Consider the following 20,159-nt stretch of genomic DNA (forward strand, 5'->3'; position numbering starts at 1 on the left):
ATTTTGGAAAGTGAAAGTTACAAATGGGATGTAGAGTCAGGGAGAGAAGACTGAAGAGGAATCACACATATTGTACAACCACTTTACGATAATATGGTAAATTTGAGATGGATATTAACTGGACACTTTAAAGATGAACAGGATGAAGTCTAGAAATATGATCCTACTTGTGTCTTCTCAAAGAAAACGTGGAAGCTGGTGATAAGTTAAAAACACACAGGATCAGGGGCGCCTGGGTGGCACAGCGGTTAAGCGTCTGCCTTCGGCTCAGGGCGTGATCCCGCCGTAATGGGATCGAGCCCCACATCAGGCTCCTCCGCTATGAGCCTGCTTCTTCCTCTCCCACTCCCCCTGCTTGTGTTCCCTCTCTCGCTGGCTGTCTCTATCTCTGTCGAATAAATAAATAAAATCTTTAAAAAAAAAAAAAAAACAAAAACACACAGGATCAGAAAACATTTTCTTAATAATGATAGTAGCTAATACTTTGCAATGATTAGCCCACTTATGCCTCTGAAAACTCCGTGAAACAGAAACAAGTATCCCCATTTTCAGATGAAGAACTGGAAGCACAATGAAGTCCTCCCACTAAGGTCACACAGCTAATAAGTGACAATGGCCAGATACCCACCCAGACAGCCAGATTCCGGAGGCCAGGCTCTTAATATTACCCTAAACCGATGATCCGTTATGATTATGAAGACTGGATTATATCTTCATAATCCAGTATAATTATCATCACTGTTTTATACTGCTAAGGCGACATTACTGAAATACCCTACATGACGCAGAACATGTGTGTAACTTGTGTAACTATATTCATTTGTGTATTAAGAACCCAGGAGCCCAGTGGGAAGGCGCTTTGTCATCCTTCCTTGTCCTGAGGGGTGTTCGTAATTGGAAGTCCCCTTGTGCTTCTCGGTCGGATACTAGTGCTTCCTGAATAGCTTTGGTTACCCTCTAGAACAGGTTCAAAGAACTAAACTGGTTACCCCCAAGAACTTGAGCACCGAGGGGTACTGCTCACAAAAGTATCCTGGACGATACCGGTACAGACGCAAAGCAGTGTTAAACCAGAAACCAGAACCAGTCATCAGTCCTACCGAATGTGCAGCTCCTGGTGGTCCTTAGTTCTTTCTTGGAGCTCTTTGTCTTTAATCTCAGCCTCCACTTGCTGTCCACAGACAAGCTATGTCCACGCCACAGCATGTCTGTGTAAATATGAATTGTTGTGGATATGAAGGCAATAGAAGGATAGCAAGAGTGGTCTACCAAAACCAATAATAAAACATGTCTTAGTCTCCAGCCCAAACACTGGCAAATAATTTATATTTTCACTTAAATTGAGCCCCAAAAGTTCCCACTTCCTAAGACTCTATCCCCTCGGCCAGGTTGGGATGAATTACAGCTCAGAAGAACTCAGGCTGGTCTAACTCAACTCTGGGGACCACCTCCATCTCTCAGTGGCTGTTTCTTCAAAAATTTGCTTTTCTTCGAAAATTTACCTTTTGGCTTGGCATTTAGCTCCATGAAATCACATCCCCTTTATTTCCTAAAGTGCTGTATGAAATGTGTCTCTTTCGACGTGTATTTAAATATATCTAATTTGGTGGATTTCGCACACAGACAGACTCCTTGCAGACATCCAACACCTCATGGCATTCCACCTTCCACATGTTTCACTGCTGCCAAACCGAAAATTACTTTGAAAGATACTTTTAAATCCTAAACCCAGAAGCATTATATATTTTAAGTACTTCTAGTTATCACCTGCAAAGTTGATACTAATTAACTCATTAAAAAAAGGAAATTCAGCCATTAGAGAGATTTTACCCTAATTTTATGAATAATATTGAAGAGAATGAAATTAGTTTACAAAATGTGAATCTTTTTATAGCCTCTCTGGATGAGGTGTGGTACCTCAGCTGTAATGTGTGTATTTTGCAGTATGGGAGTTCTGTGGCACATAGGTCTTAAACAGTGTGGTATACAACTATTCTAGAAATGAAAACAACTTATTAAGATGATTTTAAAATATGTTTCATAAATATAAACTTGACATGTGTGAAATATATTTTAAATCAACCTAAGGGTAAAGGAAGCATCTGGAAGGTCATGTTGAAAACTAGCATGGAATGACCTCTTCCCATTTGTCCTTCTGTGTTCTTTACTGTTGCAGGGCTATGTTTGAAGTAAACATGAGAGAGAGAGACGGTGGGAGCGTCACCATCACTAATCTGTCCTCCAAAGCCGTGAAGGCCTTCCTCGACTACGCCTATACCGGGAAAACACAGATAACAGATGATAATGTGGAAATGTTCTTCCAGTTGTCCTCATTTCTTCAAGTCTCCTTCCTAGCCAAAGCTTGCAGTGACTTTTTAATAAAAAGTATTAACCTTGTCAACTGTTTACAGTTACTGGCTATATCAGACAGCTATGGCTCCCCACGCTTGTTCGATCACGCACTATACTTTGTACAGAACCACTTTTCCCTGCTATTTAAATCCAGTGATTTCTTAGAGATGAATTTTGGAGTCCTGCAAAAATGCCTGGAATCAGATGAGTTAAATGTCCCTGAAGAAGAAACTGTACTGAAAGTTGTCCTTAGTTGGACCAAACATAACTTAGAAACAAGGCAAAAGCATCTGCCTTATTTGATTAAAAAAGTACGATTACATCAGTTATCTGAGGAGACCCTTAAAGACTGTCTGCTCAACGAAGAGTGTTTACTCAAAAGCACAAACTGTTTTGACATGATCATGGATGCCGTTAAGTGTGTGCAAGGTTCTGGTGGACTCTTCCCTGATGCTCGACCATCCACCACTGAAAAATACATATTTGTTCACAAAACCGAGGAAAATGGAGGCGACCAATATACATTTTGCTATAATATCAATAGTGATTCGTGGAAAGTCCTGCCACAGTCACACCTGATCGATTTGCCAGGGTCTAGTCTGTCTAGCTACGGAGAGAAAATATTCCTGACAGGGGGCTGCAAAGGGCCGTGCTGCAGAACCGTGCGGCTTCACATCGCAGAGTCCTATCACGACGCGACCGATCAAACCTGGTGCTACTGTCCGGTGAAAAACGACTGCTTCCTGGTGTCCACTATGAAGACACCAAGAACCATGCACACATCAGTTCTGGCGCTCAACAGATTATTTGTCATTGGTGGAAAGACCAAAGGGTCTCAGGACATTAAAAGTCTCTTAGCTGTTGAGTCGTACAACCCTCTTTCCAAAGAATGGATGTCTGTTAGCCCGTTGCCCCGGGGCATATACTACCCCGAAGCAAGCGCGTGCCAGAACGTAATCTATGTTCTTGGGTCAGAGGTAGAGATTACAGATGCCTTTAACCCATCACTCGACTGCTTTTTTAAATACAATGCGACCACTGACCAGTGGTCTGAACTGGTAGCAGAGTTCGGGCAGTTTTTTCATGCAACGCTGATTAAAGCTGTCCCAGTAAACTGCACGCTGTACATATGTGACCTTTCCACCTACAAGGTGTATAGTTTCTGTCCGGATACTTGTGTCTGGAAGGGGGAAGGCTCTTTTGAATGTGCAGGCTTTAATGCAGGCGCCGTTGGAATTGAAGATAAAATTTATATCTTAGGTGGTGATTACGCACCAGATGAAATCACAGACGAAGTGCAAGTCTACCACAGCGGCAGATCTGAGTGGGAAGAAGTCTCACCGATGCCGAGAGCCTTAACCGAATTTTACTGCCAGGTGATTCAGTTCAATAAATACAGAGACCCATGGTTTTCTAATCATTTCTGAAAGGAGGATGTGCTGAGACATTCTAAACTATTCCAGTTCTAGAAACCTACTGTAAATCTGTTAACCTTAATAGTTGGTAACAAGGTCTTTACCTCTTAGTAAAATAAAATGTACCGTCTGTTAGAGAATCCTATGAATGTACAATATATCTGACGTAGCAGCTGCCAGAAACTTAAAACACAAAGTACATTTACCAAAAATTATACTGAATATAACTTAATCTTGGAGAATCTAGAATACTTAGTATTCTCAGATGTAAATAAAACTCACAGGCATTGATGTCTTGATTTTTAGAGTACTTTATCCATGAAAGACTAGTAAGAACAGATTTGTACCACATAGATGGGAAAAATCTCTTTAGGTAGGGAAAATGGATTATTTGCACACTATATTAGATAAAGTGAAAATTAAATTAGAAAGCAGTAAGAAGCCTGTCCCGTTACTACAGGAATAAGAGTTGCTGAATTCCTATCCTTTCCGATCATGGCTTAGCTTCTTTTAAGCCCTTCCATTTTTTCACCCCTTTTTTTTTTTTTTTTTGGTCAGGTAAACTTTTCTATATCCCCAGCCGTCTAAGCTGTACCCTAAACATGGCCTGACGTTTTTTGTATGATTCAACTCCCATTAAGAGCACGACGTACCATGCTATCATGCCAGAACGCCAATGGCAAGTACTGAAATGCTTTTAGAATTGCTGATTCTATTAGTTCTCAGTGTTAGTTGGTTTCAGTTTCTAGCAATATCATATTTTTCTTATTTTCTGGCTCAAGCTCAGTAAATTAACATTCTTGATTTAATTATTAGTTCTAAGTTACACCCAATTTGAGTCTATCTTAACATGTAACCCACTGAGTGAAATTCTTGGATTCTGAGGGTAGTCCTCAAATACTTTTTCTGTATCCTTGCCAGGTTCCAACATTATTGAGGATGTAGGAAATCTGACCTCTAGAGAACTGTATCCTTATGTTGCATTTCTTAAATTTTTAAATGTCCAAATCTGAGTTGCAATAAGAAATTTCAACATTTAAATTAGTACCATATCCATTTTATTTGATGACATAGACCAACTGTAAAGCACCGTGTTGCTTTACTACTTATGTAAATTATTCATAGTGAATTATTTACACAATTTTTTTTAAAAATGACTAGGTTTTTTGGTATTGATCATATTCACAACCTCCTATATCTGTTTAGATGCTTAATCATCTTTAACCCAAAAAAAGTAAGAATATCAATCATCCTTGTTCTCAGGTAGGAGGATTCTGTGTTGCAAGAGGGTATGTTTCTTTCAGAAGTTTAAAAGATATAACCATATCAGGTTTTAAAAGTGGAAATATACCTAAATAAAGGTCCTTTTATTATACCATATAAGTCTGCACAGTCATAAGCTTCAAATATATTTTTTTCAAAATAGGACAGGATATTAGACTACATGATCATGCAATTCCAAAATTGGACTGTCCCTAATCATATGACAGTTGCATAAAAAGTATTCTGTAGAATTGGTGGCCTTCCTTCCTAAGTTGGCTCTGCCCTTTCCTGTGTGTGTGTGTGTGTGTGTGTGTGTGTGTGCGTGTGTGCAAGAAAAGAAAGATAATTCAGTGACGGGTTTGTGTGTATATTTGTGGCTTTGGAAACAAATTATTTAAGAAAGACCATAACACAGTGAATGACCTATCTGTGGGTTTACTGAACTGTTAAACGTATATAAATAATTAAAGTAGGTTTAAAATAAATACTGTTTTAATTACTAACTGTAGGAATTGTTAATCTCTTCCAGAAAGGAGAAACTAAGGCAGAACAGAATCCCTTCCCGATCTCGTTTCATTATTAGATCACCTTGATGTCCGCCAGTCTTCTCATTGGCCGTTGATTCGTGGTAATGTTTCTAGAAACAAGGCCTAGGTAGCTCCCTCTGCATTTGATTTAATAGGCTTTCTAACACACAGGGCTTGCTGCCTTTTTTCTACAGTGGCTGCAGTTTACTTGTTAATCATTTTTTCCTCATTGCCATCCCTTTACATCCGCAACTCAGTGCTCTTTGTCCGTTGTAACTGCGAGAAGTACTCTGTGCGGTCACCAGCACCCAGACTCTTCCTTTATTTACTGTCCTTCATCCTTCGCACCAGAGCAGAGCGTGCTGGGCGTGGCTCCGTTAATAACCGATCTTGTTCTAATCTTGCATCTTCTTGTAAAGGTGGCACTTTCATTATCTGTCTGCCGTACTGACAAATGGTTGACTGTTCTGCCTCCTTGAGGAGCCCAGCCCCATGCACACGTGGTCCGTGACTGAACTGCTCATATCTTTCTCACCTTGCCGACCCCTGGCTTCACTGCCCAAGAACCAGGTCTGTCATTCTGGCCTCACCCCGTTCTGGATCTCTGAAGGCAAGTCTCTGATCTCTCAAGCTTATTCTCAGTACCCCCAGAAAGAGCTGTATTCCTGTCTAAAGTTAGGTAAGAGGAAATAACACATCCCTTTATCTATGGCCTCTTCCCTGAGTCTTTTTTTTTTCTCTCAAGTCTGCTTTCCTTTCATGATCCTCCTTCAGCCAGTGTTGCATCGTAAGAGATAAAATAATTGTGCTCATTACCCAGATGGCTTTCATTCTTGTGGAAAAATTCTGTTAAATATTTCTGAATCCTTTATCATTTGTCTTGCTCCACTACATTTGGGTTATGCACGCAAAAAAAAAATTCTAATATGGTAAAATCTTCTAAAATTGAAAGTGGGTATATGGCATTATTATATATAAAGATGATTAAATTCAACATTTATATGAGATCAATTCAAAGTTAATGGACACTCCTGGAGTGATCTGCAAACTTGATTTGAAATGTGGAGCACCTTCTGTTCATCTCTTTCTTGTGAGACTGACAATAGGAAGAAGATTTGCAGAATCAAAGCTCACCCTCCCCGGAACACTCAAGTCCGGTTCCGGGCGGGCAGGAAGTGTTTAGCGCAGCAGTACTCCGCCGTGCTGCCCGGCCAAGCGACAGTGTGATTCCAGAGCGACCACACCCCGCAGCACGATTCCGTTTTTCCGAGATACCAAGAGCAACTGGGTGTCTGTACAGTGTACCCAGCTCCAGGGGCACCGTTGAGAAACTCAGAGTCAAGCAGAGAGAAGCAGTGTTGACATTCTGAGAGTGGGGAGGAGTAAAGGCAATGTAACGATGAGGTATGTTGTTGACGACGTGGTGTTACTTTTCGGTCCTCATTCTCAGTTTAATTGGATTCCGTGTTTGGAAGGTCTTTTATATTTAGAATTGAAAATGTTAAAACGTCTTCTGGTGGGCAGCCCTGGAGGGCAACCTAAAACGAAAGGCTGGAATTTATAGGGAAGCAGATTTCCAGTCAACCTAAGAAATCACTTGACTTCACTTTACAAAGCCATATTCAGAAGAAGACGAGTCCTCAGACGTGCCCCATGGGGGATGTCAGCCCGGTATTTCCTACACAGCAGTAGACGACCAAAGATTTCCACATGCTCTTTACACATTTCCATCGTACTCGTTCTCTGCCATACGACTGAGGACTCCCTCCTCCAGTTTACTGAGCACTTCAGGCTCTGCAGAACTTGATTTCAGTGGCTCTGCAAACTCAGGGGTTCACTAGCCCCTGAGTCTACGACTGCCCCAGTTCAGGAGCAGTCTTATTGAAGGGAATTTGTTCTTCGTTCTTTCTTTCTTTCTTTTTTTTTTTAATCACTCAGGAAAAATCTGTAAATGGTGCTGACATTTCTAGTGCACTGCTAATAGGGCGTTTTCTTTCTCTCTACTGTGTGTGCACATTTGTTTCACAGATAGTAGAATCAGAAAGACCAGCACCTAAAATTTTCTCCTGAATTAGTTCCTGTTTTGCTGCAAATGTTGCAATCTAGTTAAATGCAATGATTTATAATCTACTTAAAGATTATATGATTTCAAAGAATATCTTTATATCCTAAAAACCTAGATGTGTTTATAAATCAATTCTGTTTGATGGCACTAGGATGCTTAATCAAATTTATTATCTAGTTAGGGAATATAATCACAGGATGATACTATTACGCATTTATCAAGAGATAACTCTTCTAAATCCTAGGCTCATATTCAAACTTGAAAATAGCCTTAGAATCTAACACAGCTTCTGACGTGCTAGAGAGAAAGCCCCTCTAAATTCCAAAACACCCCGATCAGATGATTCACCCTGACAGATGATTTTTTTTTTTTCAATTTCTCAGTTCTTTCAGGAAGAAAGAGCTTGATGCGTTCATTTTTGAAAAGTTCTGTTACTGCTCACACTGACAGCACTGCTGCCTCCGGGCATAGCTTCCAGGCCCTGGTCCTCGCGAGCTGTCGCCACGAGTGTTCAAAGCAGTAGCATCTCTCCTCTTCCTTTAAAATCAAGGCATCATTTTCCTGCTTGTTGAAATGCTTAGCTCTTTAAAACCTGCCACAACGGCTGGGGTTCCATGCCTTTCCTTGCACAGGTGCCTCAGAAAATCTGCCCTAATTCTCTCACCTTTCGGGTGGGCTAAGCATGACCACCACTGCAGACTCTCTTGATAATCCAGCTCTCTAGTCCTTATAAATCCAGTCTGAGCCACGGCCTTGCTGGGTCTTTCTCCTTTTAACTCCCCCCGCAGCAGCACCACCACCCCACCATCAGCATAACTACAAACACAAGTTTTCTGGGAGAGGAATTCTAAAGCCAAATTTTAGTAAGTCTTTCAATCATTTGCCATTAGATAGGGTTTTCAGACTCTTAAAAGCACTTCTGATAAACACCTTAAAAAGTACACAAAAAATAGAAACCAAAGCAGTCACATCCTTGGTGGTAAATGGGAGGACGATTTGCTTACAAATCAGTAAAGACTAGCCTTACGGTAACAAGGGTCTAAGTGCGGAGCTTCACCTACCCCGTCAGTCTGACCAGACAGAGCCGGCTATTTCCGTGACCGACGCCATTGTTAAGGAATGCCGTGAGCCAGGTCACGTTATCCATCCCATTAGCTTTGACCACATTCCCTACCACAGCTGTCCAACTAGCTCACCAAATTATGCTGTCGATTCCAAGGGTAACAAGGCGGCTGGAATAACTCCGAATACAGTTCCCTGAGTATCACGTGGTGGCATAAATATTTCTTTACATGTTTGTCTTCCTCATTTAATTGGAAGCTCTTAGGAATAGGAACAATATATTCATCATCTCTGGACCTAGCAATTAGCACAGTGCTTGCATATAATGAGACATCCAGTGAACTGATACTCTGTTGAGCCGATGTGTGCAACAAATAGATGTTACAGCCATACTGTTACTGAATAGGTCTGTTGTAACTGTATATTTTGCAACTTATTTTCATGTACAAAGGAAATAATTTTGATCTACTTTAGGATTTTACATCTTAGAATGCTGTCACATCATACTTTAGTTATGTATGAATGTGTGTGTTCTTTTTGTAATATTTGAGATCTTTCTCCTGTTCAAAGTCTGAGAAAATGGGGTTGGGTAATTTACACAACTGCAATCTGTTAGTGTATGGAGAGTTAATAACAGAGCATGTGTTGAGAGCAAGACTGCACCCCACAGCGCGCTGCCCACCGCGGGAGAACACGCACAGTTGCATAATAGAGGTATAGTTGGTTCTTGAAAGTAAAATTATAGATTCAAAGTCATTTATCCACCTAATTTTTTAGTGCTTAGGGACTATTTGTTCTCAGTGAATTTTAATTATAATATCTCATTCCATGTTTCCTTTTAAAGGTGATCGTATACAAGACAATGGCTGCAAATTCCCTTAGTGGACGTGCAACCCGCTTTTGTCCCCCATTAAAGCCTAATAGCCTCAGTGACATTTTCCGCACTCGGGGAGCTGGTGCTCCAAGCCACCAGACACTGCATACGCAGATTTTCTTCATTTCCCTATTAGTGGAATGTGGGCTTTTGCTTTGAGAAATCAGCTTTGAGAAATAAAATCAGAATTTTTGCAGGTCCATGTGAACCATATTAACATGTAGTGAAACATTTCAATTCTGTACAATAATAATTTATTAAAGTGTATCTCAGAAAAGAACACCTTCTCTGTGTATTTATTGTTACTGGAAATAAAAGCGGTAGGCACAGGCAGGAGCTGAGGTTCTCATCTTCTCGCACCCCCCCTCCCGGATGCCCTGAGCACTCTGAGGAGTCTCAGGATTCCAGAGTGTGGTGGTGGAAGTTTGGGGGGAAGATGCCAGAAGGGGCCTCCGTAGCTGTGAGAACGGGTCCTGTATGTGCTTCAAGGCGGACACCCCTGTCCGAAAGAACAGCACCCCTTAGACTTCAGAGGAGTCACGGGTATGTGAGAGACCACCCCCAGGCCCTAAGGGAGCTAAGAAAGCTGACCACAGGTCCATGAGCCACAAACGATGGCAGCAGAAGAAGCTGGATGTGCAGGGCCATGCACGTGGCCACCCCTGCCTCCCTGGATACGAGGCGCACAAGCACCAGCCAGCTTCTGGCAATGAGCCTCCTCCCTAAGCCCACAAGCCCAGATGCCTGGGGGAGGTTAGTGATGGGGTCCGGAGCCTGAGAGACTGAGTGGTACCATGGAAAGACTGTTCATGTGTTTACACTGGACAGATCTCTCAATTCCAATTCCTGTCATTTTTCCACTCTGCAGAGGCCCATTTTCCACCATGTCTCTGGCTTTCCTGTGTGGTGAGCTGTGGTTTACTAGTGACCTTGACCTTGGCTCCCAGGTCCCTCTCTGTTCTACTCTCCAGGTGGAAACAGAGTTCTTCCTCAGAAACCCAACCCTTGAAAAACCAACCTGGTCCCTATCCCACAGGACTGCATAAGGCCAGCTGCCTTCTCCGAATTTCCAAGGCTCTCTGGCACTCTCTCATTAACCGTTGGTCCAGACTTACTGCTCCAGACATTCTCTTCTTGCCTCCAATTCCCCATCTGCCTCCAGCATCTGCTATTCACTTTGCCCTCAAACCTGGGTTCATTCCCTTCTCTTTAATCCCCTACACAAAAGACTTTCAAAAGCTTATTAGAAACATAAAGGTAGGAACTCCTGGGTGGCTCAGTTGGTTAAGCGTCCGACTCCTGGTCTTGGCTCAGGTCATGATCTTGGGGTCGTGAGATTGAGCCCCACATCAGGCTCTGTGTTCTGCATGGAGTCTGCTTAAGATTCTCTCTCCTTCTGCCCCTCCACTATTCTGTCCCCTGCTTGCTCTCTCTCTCTCACAAAAAGGAAGGAAGGAAGGAAGGAAGGAAGGAAGGAAGGAAGGATCAGTAACCCTAGGGAATTAGCTTGCTACCACGTATTGGGTTTGCTGCCCTCAAATAAGAGGTCTGTCCCCTGCTTGCTCAGGAAGGAAGGAAGGAAGGAAGGAAGGAAGGGAGGAAGGAAAGAATCAGTAACACTAGGGAATTAGCTTGCTACCACGTATTGGGTTTGCTGCCCTCAAATAAGAGGTCTCCTCTCTTGGTCAACATTTTAATACTCAAAGGGTCTCCAGGGAAGATTTATTCTTACGTCATGAAACAGAATGGTTAACAGTCTCAGTCTGATGTACTGCCATTTGAAGTTCTTTCCCCAAATTCTAAATCTACCTGAATTTGCCCTCCCCATCCCCCATAGGAAAAAAGAGAAAAGCTCCTCCGTGACAAAATGTAATCTCCATACTTACAGAAAATAAACTGCAAAGAACACTTAAACTAGCAGTTCATCCCCTTACCAATCACTAAGAGTTCCTTACTACTCTGCTACAGGCTCTCACACATTTACAATATGAAGTACGCAGTAAGTTCTAGCAAAAACTACTTGTAGCAATTTATCCAATATACAGATTTTAATCGACTTATATGCATATTTTACAGAAAAAAACAATAATCCTAAAAAGTATACTACTTTCACTATGTAGAATCAAAGTAATGCTTATAAAGTGCTTTTGAAACTACAAAATAGTTTTTGAAACTACAAAATACTGGATTTTTAGGCAATGTGGCACTAAACCAATCTACTTAATGAGACTTAATTAATTAAAACTGCAGGCTGTATTTTTAAATACTTGTATAAAACCCATGTTTCCAGGATAAAATTTGTTTGCATTTATTAAATTTTGCAATCTTAAAGACTTCCACAAATCTTGATGAAACTAGACCCAAGAGAGCAAACCTAATAATATTCATGAAAAAAACTAAAGAAATCTGTGGGACCTATCTTAAAATAGAATTTAGCCATTAATATTAAAGAGATCATCCCAGTATTTATAGTGTTAGATTCCACTGCACTGCACCTGATAAATATTTTTGCATTTCCTCCAAGTTCAAGGCTTGTTGTGTAGCCTGATTTTGCTCTAGTGTTAATTAGTGAATCTTCCATGGGAAGTTAATTACCCTTCCCTAACCCTGACCAAAATGTATGCTGTAAAATAAGCTAATTTTTTTTAATCAAGAAAAGGCTTTCCCTGTGGGCTTTTCAGATTCAAAAATCCAATTAGCCTTAATGTTTTCCTTTACGAGATTAACCACCCTTTTATGTTATGAAACATTAATTGGAACTCAAACTATTAATAGATCTTTTTAAAACAACCTTTAAACAAATCAGTAAATTTTTTGTTTCTTTTACAAATAGTATTCAACTTGTATCTGTTCCTAAAGGAATAGAATGTTGCCATAGTATTCTTCCATTTAGACACAGTTCACGTTCCTCTTACAATCACAAACTAATGTATACTCTTGTTTCTAGGAATTTTTACAAAGACAATTATTCAACAGTTCCAAGCATCTAAATTTCTTCTATGGATAAGTGACATATTGAAGCTCTAACCAGGAATTCTAGTAATGGGGTATCTACCAGGAACATACAGTGTCCACAGTGTTCCTCAAACTTGCTTCAAAAAACCAATCATCTAGGGTGCCAGCTAAAGATACAGAATCCAGGACCTCATTCTTGCATATTTTGATTTCGTAAGCTCTAGATTCGGGTCCTGGGAACTCATATTTTCAATAAGCACTGCAAAGGCTTCTTATCGGTAAGCAAGTCGGGAATCACACTGGTTCCGGGTGGAGAGGCCAGCTCGTGGCTCTTCCACAGACAGTGGTTTAAAAGCCGCATGAGTTTGACAAAGTTACTTCAACATTCTGTGCCCCAGCTTCTTTGTCAGTAAAACTGGGGTACCGGTTGTACCTCCCACAAAATGTTGTGAGAATTAAATAAAACAATGGGTGTGACGTGCTTGCCAATGGGAAATGTTCAATAAACTTCCGTGTCTCCTCCCACTCTTTTTTCTTGCTTGATTTAAGCAGGACCATCTTCCCCTAACCCTTCACCATGCTACCAGTCTTAAATTCTACAATTAGAGATAAAATTTTAAATCTAAGAAGTACCACTTCTACCTCGGCAGAGGGAACAGATGGGACAAAGTAAAACACTGCTAATGCACAGTGTAGTTGGACTTGGCCCTAAATATTCCTTCTTAGGCTCAACCACAAGTTTCTCATTTAGTAAGCTATTCATTCGACAGCCGCTTCTTGTCCTGCCGACCTGTGTCATCACTGTAGTAGGCATGGAGGTGTGATAGCAAGAAAATCAGATGTGTTCCCTGTTCTCCTTGAACTCACTGAGTATTTTCCTGCCTCTACCAGTTTTTCCAGATTGGGTTTTTCGCCCCCCTTTTGTTTTTCTCTCTCCTCTTCTTCCTTCTCTCTCCCTTGCTCTGCCTTGACTTCCACATCTGCCCCATGCACATGAGAATTCCCTTTTGCTCCCTGACCCACAGCTCTCAAGTGCAACCTCAGCTCCTTGGCTGATGCCAAACGGAGAATGAAGCCCACTCTCCTGCACACGCATGAGCACAGGGGTCAGACGACCCAGATCCCAGAACCTCAGAATGGCCCTAAAATGAGTGAGGGATCTTAGCAGTCTACCAGGAACCTCAGATCTATTGAATATTTTATTTGCTTAAAATGCAATGCAGAAAAATGTGTAAATCTTTGAACAAAATTCAAACTGTTCTCAATAATCTTCTACCCTGGGATATGTATCCAGCCTACATGATGTATCACAGACCATGCAGAGCACAACTTCAATATTTTTTCACCTGTCAGTTGAGAGAGGGTACCATTTCTCATCTGTTCCCCAAGTATACATCCTCACCAAAATAGCACGGACTTAAAGGGTGGAGAGGTCAGCTAATGGACATTTGGAAATGCAGCATGAGGACAGTCAGGAGGGAAAATTCCACTCAGATACACTGATCCATCTCATTAATAATTCACGGGCCCTCCTTGACCCTGCAGATGTACTTAATGCAGCATCGGGGCGGTAAAGGAAAGCAAAGGCAAGGAGTGTCAATTCCATGTGACCGAGGACACCGGGGGATCTACAGGATGCGGAGTGGGGCAGGGGTAGAAACTGGTGCTTTTCTAAGAGGAGTCAGGCCAACAGCTGTAAACGACCCTTGCTCAGTCCCGCTCTCTAGCTACCCCCTCTGGCCTTAAGTGGGCTACACCGAAAACCAAGGCCAGGAGTTATGACAGTCTATGTCTTTGAGGGAAAACAAAACAGAACAGAACAGGAGTGTGTCCTGTGGGGAGTGGGAGGGCGCAAGGCTCACAGGTTCTGCCAAGTCCAAAGAAGAGCCCCTCAAATGCAGAAGCAGGGCCCAGGCGTCCTTGCTCTGCCTTGTTACTCCATGGGACCATACGGATTTTTCTGAGCGGCGGTGCACCTGAACACCCCAGTCCTCAATAAGTGAGAGCGGTTTCTCCTTGCCCATTCTACTTCGAACACCCAAATTTCTTCCACTGGGTCCTGGTGCAGTCAGCACTTCCATGGAATACCAGTTACCATCATTTGAATGGAAAGGCATGTAGCAGGAAGGCGTGACAGGCCCTCGCTGGATGGCAGGCCCTTCATGCCACCACGTCTCCCCCAGTTACCTACTGGCCACCTCCATGGCCACATGACAAGCTACCTCAAATTTAGCGGCTGAAGACACCCTTCTTGCTCATGCTGCCGCAGGTCAGGCATCCAGGCAGGGTTAGCAGGGACGGCTTGGCTCTGCTCCACACGCTGGTGGCTGGAGGGTTCACCCAGGGCTGGGGGCTCCCTCCCTCCCCTCAGTGGGACACCTCCGTTCTCGTTCATGGGGCCCTCGCGTCCCTGTGGTCTGTGCCCGCTAGGACGGCGCTGTCCGCTCCAGGAAGTGCTAGCTGCCTGTGGCTATTTACACCGAAAACAGTACTGATCAAAACTGTTCAAGACGAAAGATTCCATTTCTCAGGTTCCAGTCCCGTGACAAGTACCCAGTAGTCATGTGTGGCTAGTGGCTACCGCACTGGCCAGCGTAGGGCTGTGTCTGGGCCTCTCCCCCCAGCAGGACAGCCTGGCTTCTTCCCCAGGGACTGACACCCCTCTAACACACAGAGGAGCACTGGGGCCTCGAGACCTGGCCTCAGGCGCCCCAGACGCCACGTCTGCATTCTACTGGTCACAGCCCTTCACAAAACAACAGACTCAAGGGGTGGAAAATCGACTCTAAAGCCAACAGCAAAGAAATACTGGAGAGAGTACAGAAGCAGAGAGGCAGGATCTATCGTCGCCGTTTTTAACAACCGACCACCGCACTAACTCAGCCGTGCGTTCTCTTCAGGAAGTAAGTCCTCACACATCCGAACGTGGCCTCCTTCCAGCCTCGCCTCTCCTCCCCTGCCGCCTAGCATCCGTGTGCTTTCTGTGCTTGGCAGCCACGTTCCCTCAAAGCCCTGCCTCTGGATCCTCTTTCCGTCAGGACTGTGAGGTAAAATTACGTTGTGCAGTAACGGTGGCTTACGTTCCGTCAGACTTCGGGACAACTCCCGTGCTCCAACTCTTTGCTCCTCTCTTGCTTTGTCACACTTGGCAAAACCAAAACTGAGCAAAAGTGGCCTGATGAGAACATCTATAAATTCCCACCACCAACCTACCCACCCACCAGCATCCTCATCTCTTTACCCACCAGGGTTACGTTCCCAGACCCCCAGGGGAGGCCTGAAACCACAAATAGTACCAAACCCTAGTATACTGTGTTTTGCCCTATATACACACACAACTATGATAAAGTTTAATTTATAAACTGAGCGCAGTAAGAGATCACCAAGAACAACTAATGATAAAATAGAAGAACTGTAACAACATACTGTAATGAAAGTAATGGGAATATGGTATCTCTCTCTCTCTCAAAATATCTCATCATACTGGACTCACCGTTATTCCAGTGATCACGGGAGGGGATAAAATGCCTATGTGGTGAGGAGAGTGAGGCAGGCACTGAGGCACGCCAGGCTATTCCAGGACCATCTTCTGACAGCTCATCAGGACGAGGGTCATGTGCTTCCGGGCCGCAGGTGACCATGGTAACTGGAAAGTGAACCACAGATGAGGGGGCTGCTGTAGATGCAGTGTTCTTGTGAGATTACACCCCTCTCACCTCAGCAATCCTTCCTCCCTCCATCTTCCCCGTCCTATGGATCATTCCTACCAGCACACAAACATGCGGACGCCATATGCATTCCAGCAACGGCCCCATTTCTCTGCATGCATCCATGTCTTATCTTTCTTCTCTCAGGCTTTTGCCAATGACTTCACCAAAACTGCTTCTGTCACGAGCACCAGTGGCCTCCAGATACTTCTCTTACCTGACCTATCAGCAGCTTTTTACTTTCCTTGTGGGGCTTCCAGAACCGCCCCCTCTTCTGGCTTTTCTGCGGCCTCACTCCAGCTCAGTCTGCTATGCTTGCTCCTTCTCTACTCTCTGATCTTATGATGTGAGAGTGCCCTAGGGACCAGCTCTTGAGACTTCTTATCTGCTCCCTCCACACGAATTCCCTGGGTGATCTCATCCAAGGTCGATACCATCTATTTGCTGATGGCTTCCAAATGTATAGTTCCAATCCACACCTCTTCCGAAGTTCCTACATCAAAATTCCTACATATTACCTCCTGTTTGATGTCTAATAGACGTCAAAAACTTAAGGTTTCCAAAGCTCAACTCCTACTATGCTTTCTTACAATGCAGACAATGTCCTTCCATTTCCTCAGGCCAAAGGTTTTGTAGACATCTTCAACTTGCCTTGCTCACACCTTATGTCCCAACCATCAGGAACTCCTGTAAACTCTCCCTTCAGAAAATAACCAGAATCACCACCTCCTCTATCTCCCCCTGGGCCACCATCATCTCATGTGGATTATTCTAGTAGCCTCCTGACTACCTCTCTGCTTCCCCTCAGAGCCCTACAGTCTGTTCTCAACTCAACAGCCACAGTGGTCTTATCAGGATCTATGGAGATCAGATCATTTCACTCTTCTGCCCAAAACCTTCCAAGGGCTCCAAATTTCTCTAAGAAAACCAAAGCCCGCACAGCAGGCCCACTGCCTCCTACCTCTTTGACCTCCTCCCCTACTACATTCTCCCTCCACTCACTCAGAACAGGTGGCTCCTCCTCAGGCCTTCTATGCTGGCAGTTTCCTTTGCTGGAAGGCTCTTCCCTCAGCTCCCATCTCCCACTTCAAAGCTCAGTGCAAATGTCACTTTCTGAATGACACTTACCCAAACACGCTAAACCTGCAACCATCCCCTTCCCCAGAGCCTCCAACCCCCAACACTCTGCTCTTCCTTTATCCCATGGCACTGCTCATCTTCTAATGCGTATTAGACACACACACACACGTATGCATATATACACACATTATATACATATACACACACATATATACGTATATACATATATTATATATAATATATACAGTGTATTATATACACCGTACAGTTATATTTACTTAAGTTACATTAAGGCAGGGATTTGATCTCAAGATCTTATCTCAAGTACCTACTACTGGGTACATGATAGGTGCCTAATAAATATTTGTCAAGGGGCGCCTGGTTGGCTCACTCAGTAGAGTGCTCAACTCTTGATCTCAGGGTTGTGAGTTCAAGCCCCATGTTGGGTGTAGAGCTTACTTAAAAAAAAATTGTTGAATAACTGAATGAGGTATTTGAACTCTGTATATTTTATCTGTACCAATACCAGAACGAATGCTGAAACAAATTTAAATACATTACAGAGCAGTTAAATACATTAGAGAGAGTAATCAACAGTAACTACTCCAGGTGGTAAAATCATGAATGAAGTTAAATCATCTTTTCTACGACCAGTTCCAGGTCAAATTGTCAAGACATGTTAATTACCCTTTTCCCCTCTGCTAGCCTTCCCTCTTTACTTTTCTGACCTATGTCCCATTTCTAAAGAAATCTGCTACATAGATGCCTGTTAATGCATTAGTCCATAATGGATAAAGTAGGTACTTCATCAGGAAAATGCCTATAACAAAAAATTTATTTCCGAAAGTCTTATTTGTTTAAACTGGTGTTTATCTTATACTTTTAGTTGTCCTATATTTGTGACCACTTGAGAGGTTTAAAAATCAGTTTTGAAATGTGAAATTATTTTTATTTGAACAAGTCATTCCTCCTGCACCCTTAATTCCCATCCCTAGGAATTTGGTATATGGAGCGAGACTCTGTCACGAAGCTATTTAGCATCTTAGTGACTCTGTTTCTTTTTTTTTTTTTTTAAAGATTTTATTTATTTATTCGACAGAGATAGAGACAGCCAGCGAGAGAGGGAACACAAGCAGGGGGAGTGGGAGAGGAAGAAGCAGGCTCATAGCAGAGGAGCCTGATGTGGGGCTCGATCCCAGAACGCCGGGATCACGCCCTGAGCCGAAGGCAGACACTTAACCGCTGCGCCACCCAGGCGCCCCAGTGACTCTGTTTCTATCTCTGGAAAATGGGAATAATAGTTGTGTCCTCACCATAGGGTTACTGTGAGAATTCAGTGTGTTAATATATGCAGAATACTTATAATAATGCCAGGTCCATAAGAGTACCATGGAAGGGTTAGTTTTTATTGTTGAAACTCTAATTTTGAAATCTATTTTTTAAAAGTTTTATTTATTCAGTTGAAGGAGAAAGAAAGGGGCTGGGAGGGACAGAGGGAGAGGGAGAGAATCCCAAGCAGACTCCACGCTGAATGCAGAGCCCAATGCAGGGCTCCATCTCATGATCCCCAAGATCATGACCCGAGCTGAAATCAAATGTTGGACACTTAATTGACTGAGCCACTTGGGTGTCCCTAATTTTGAGATTTAACTTGTATATTTATTTTCAAATATAATTCTATTGCTTTTAAACTTAGGGTGCAAATTTAAAGATAAGAAGAGTATGATGTAACACAGTTTTTAAAGAATAGCTCTGCTCAATGATCCAACAAATTATATACTTAATAGTAAATAAGTCAATATATTTGTATCATACCTAATGTTTACTTCATTCTAAACTTTCTGAGGGCAAGAACTGCTCTAATTAAGATTACAGTGGTTCCCAAGTACCACATAGAGCACGGTCTGTCGTGTGGATGTTCGGTAAACACTGAGTGACAACATTTCAGCATTCTCAAAGAGGGTATTTAGTGTTTTGTTCTGGTATCTTGTGGCAAAGTGAACTGCATTCTTGACCATCATGTCTTTTAGCAGTAGAGGCTGTATATACAAATGGCATTTGCAAGGGTAAATCTATTTAAAGCCAAGGACTCATTTAGCCTTTCCTCTGAACATTTTATCCCTTGACTAAATGTATTCATCAAAAAGAGCATAGATTTCTAGCTCTGCTACTTCATAGCTTGATGGATTTTTGTTTGATTACTGTATTGATTTAATTTTTTAAAGATGCAAATATACATGGCCTACTTGCTGAAATGTTTTTTCTTAAAGGGAATAAAATGCAGGGCACTGTTTTCTTTCTTCCCCTTTTTGTCTTCCTTCCTTTTTAACCCTGTTAGAAAGACAAATCAAAGCCATCTTATAGCTGGGCTGGGTCCGCACAGCCATGTGCTACTTTCAAGAGGCAAGCCTGGCCCCAGATGTGACCTGTGACTCGACACAGGAGGGGACTCCACAGTCACAGACTTGCAGGTGCTGAAGAGAAGTCATCTACAAGCAACAGGAACCTTTAGATGCAGGGTCCCTAGGCTTGGGAGGGAGGTTGTACCTACTGGGAAGTCCGTCACAAGTAAGAGCGGATCATGAGGAGTCCTGTCCACGCACAGCTACACAGTGTGGGGCCATCAAATAAGAAACGGGGGAGTCAAGGGTCTGCAGGAAATGTGGTGTGTGCTTGCGGGGGTTCCGGATGGAGGGGGGGAAGCAGCAACGGCTGTGGGCAGGTATGGGGTGGGTTGGTGCAGGACTCAAGTTTCCACCAGCCATGCCCAAGGGAAGCTTATCTAGAAGAAAGGGACCCTAAGAAAAGTGACAGTACAGGTTGCCCTTTGCAGGAGCCTGGTGAAGAAACAGTGGGCCC

At 42.9% G+C, this 20,159-nt stretch overlaps 1 protein-coding gene across 8 annotated transcripts in view; it reads left to right on the plus strand.

The window, feature by feature from the left end:
* The window catches only part of KBTBD3 (kelch repeat and BTB domain containing 3), a 36,672-nt gene extending 26,840 nt beyond the window's left edge, over window positions 1-9,832 (plus strand). Inside the window, exons 3-6 of one of the 8 annotated variants that reach the window (XR_005835095.1) lie at window positions 2,177-3,728; window positions 4,326-4,446; window positions 5,560-6,961; window positions 9,529-9,832. Coding sequence is in view for 3 of the 8 variants with exons in the window: in XM_040631271.1 (XP_040487205.1) it covers window positions 2,177-3,779 (1,603 nt within the window). In the remaining 5 variants the exon portion in view is untranslated. Of the gene's footprint in view, window positions 1-2,176; window positions 4,059-4,325; window positions 5,386-5,559; window positions 6,962-9,528 lie in introns of those variants that run through there. The other 7 variants (XR_005835093.1, XR_005835094.1, XR_005835096.1 and 4 more) reach the window with 7 other exon arrangements.
* The last annotated feature ends 10,327 nt before the right edge of the window (window positions 9,833-20,159 follow it).

The sequence above is a fragment of the Ursus maritimus genome, unplaced genomic scaffold (assembly GCF_017311325.1).
Source record: "Ursus maritimus isolate PB19 unplaced genomic scaffold, ASM1731132v1 scaffold_16, whole genome shotgun sequence".
Lineage (NCBI taxonomy): Eukaryota > Metazoa > Chordata > Mammalia > Carnivora > Ursidae > Ursus > Ursus maritimus.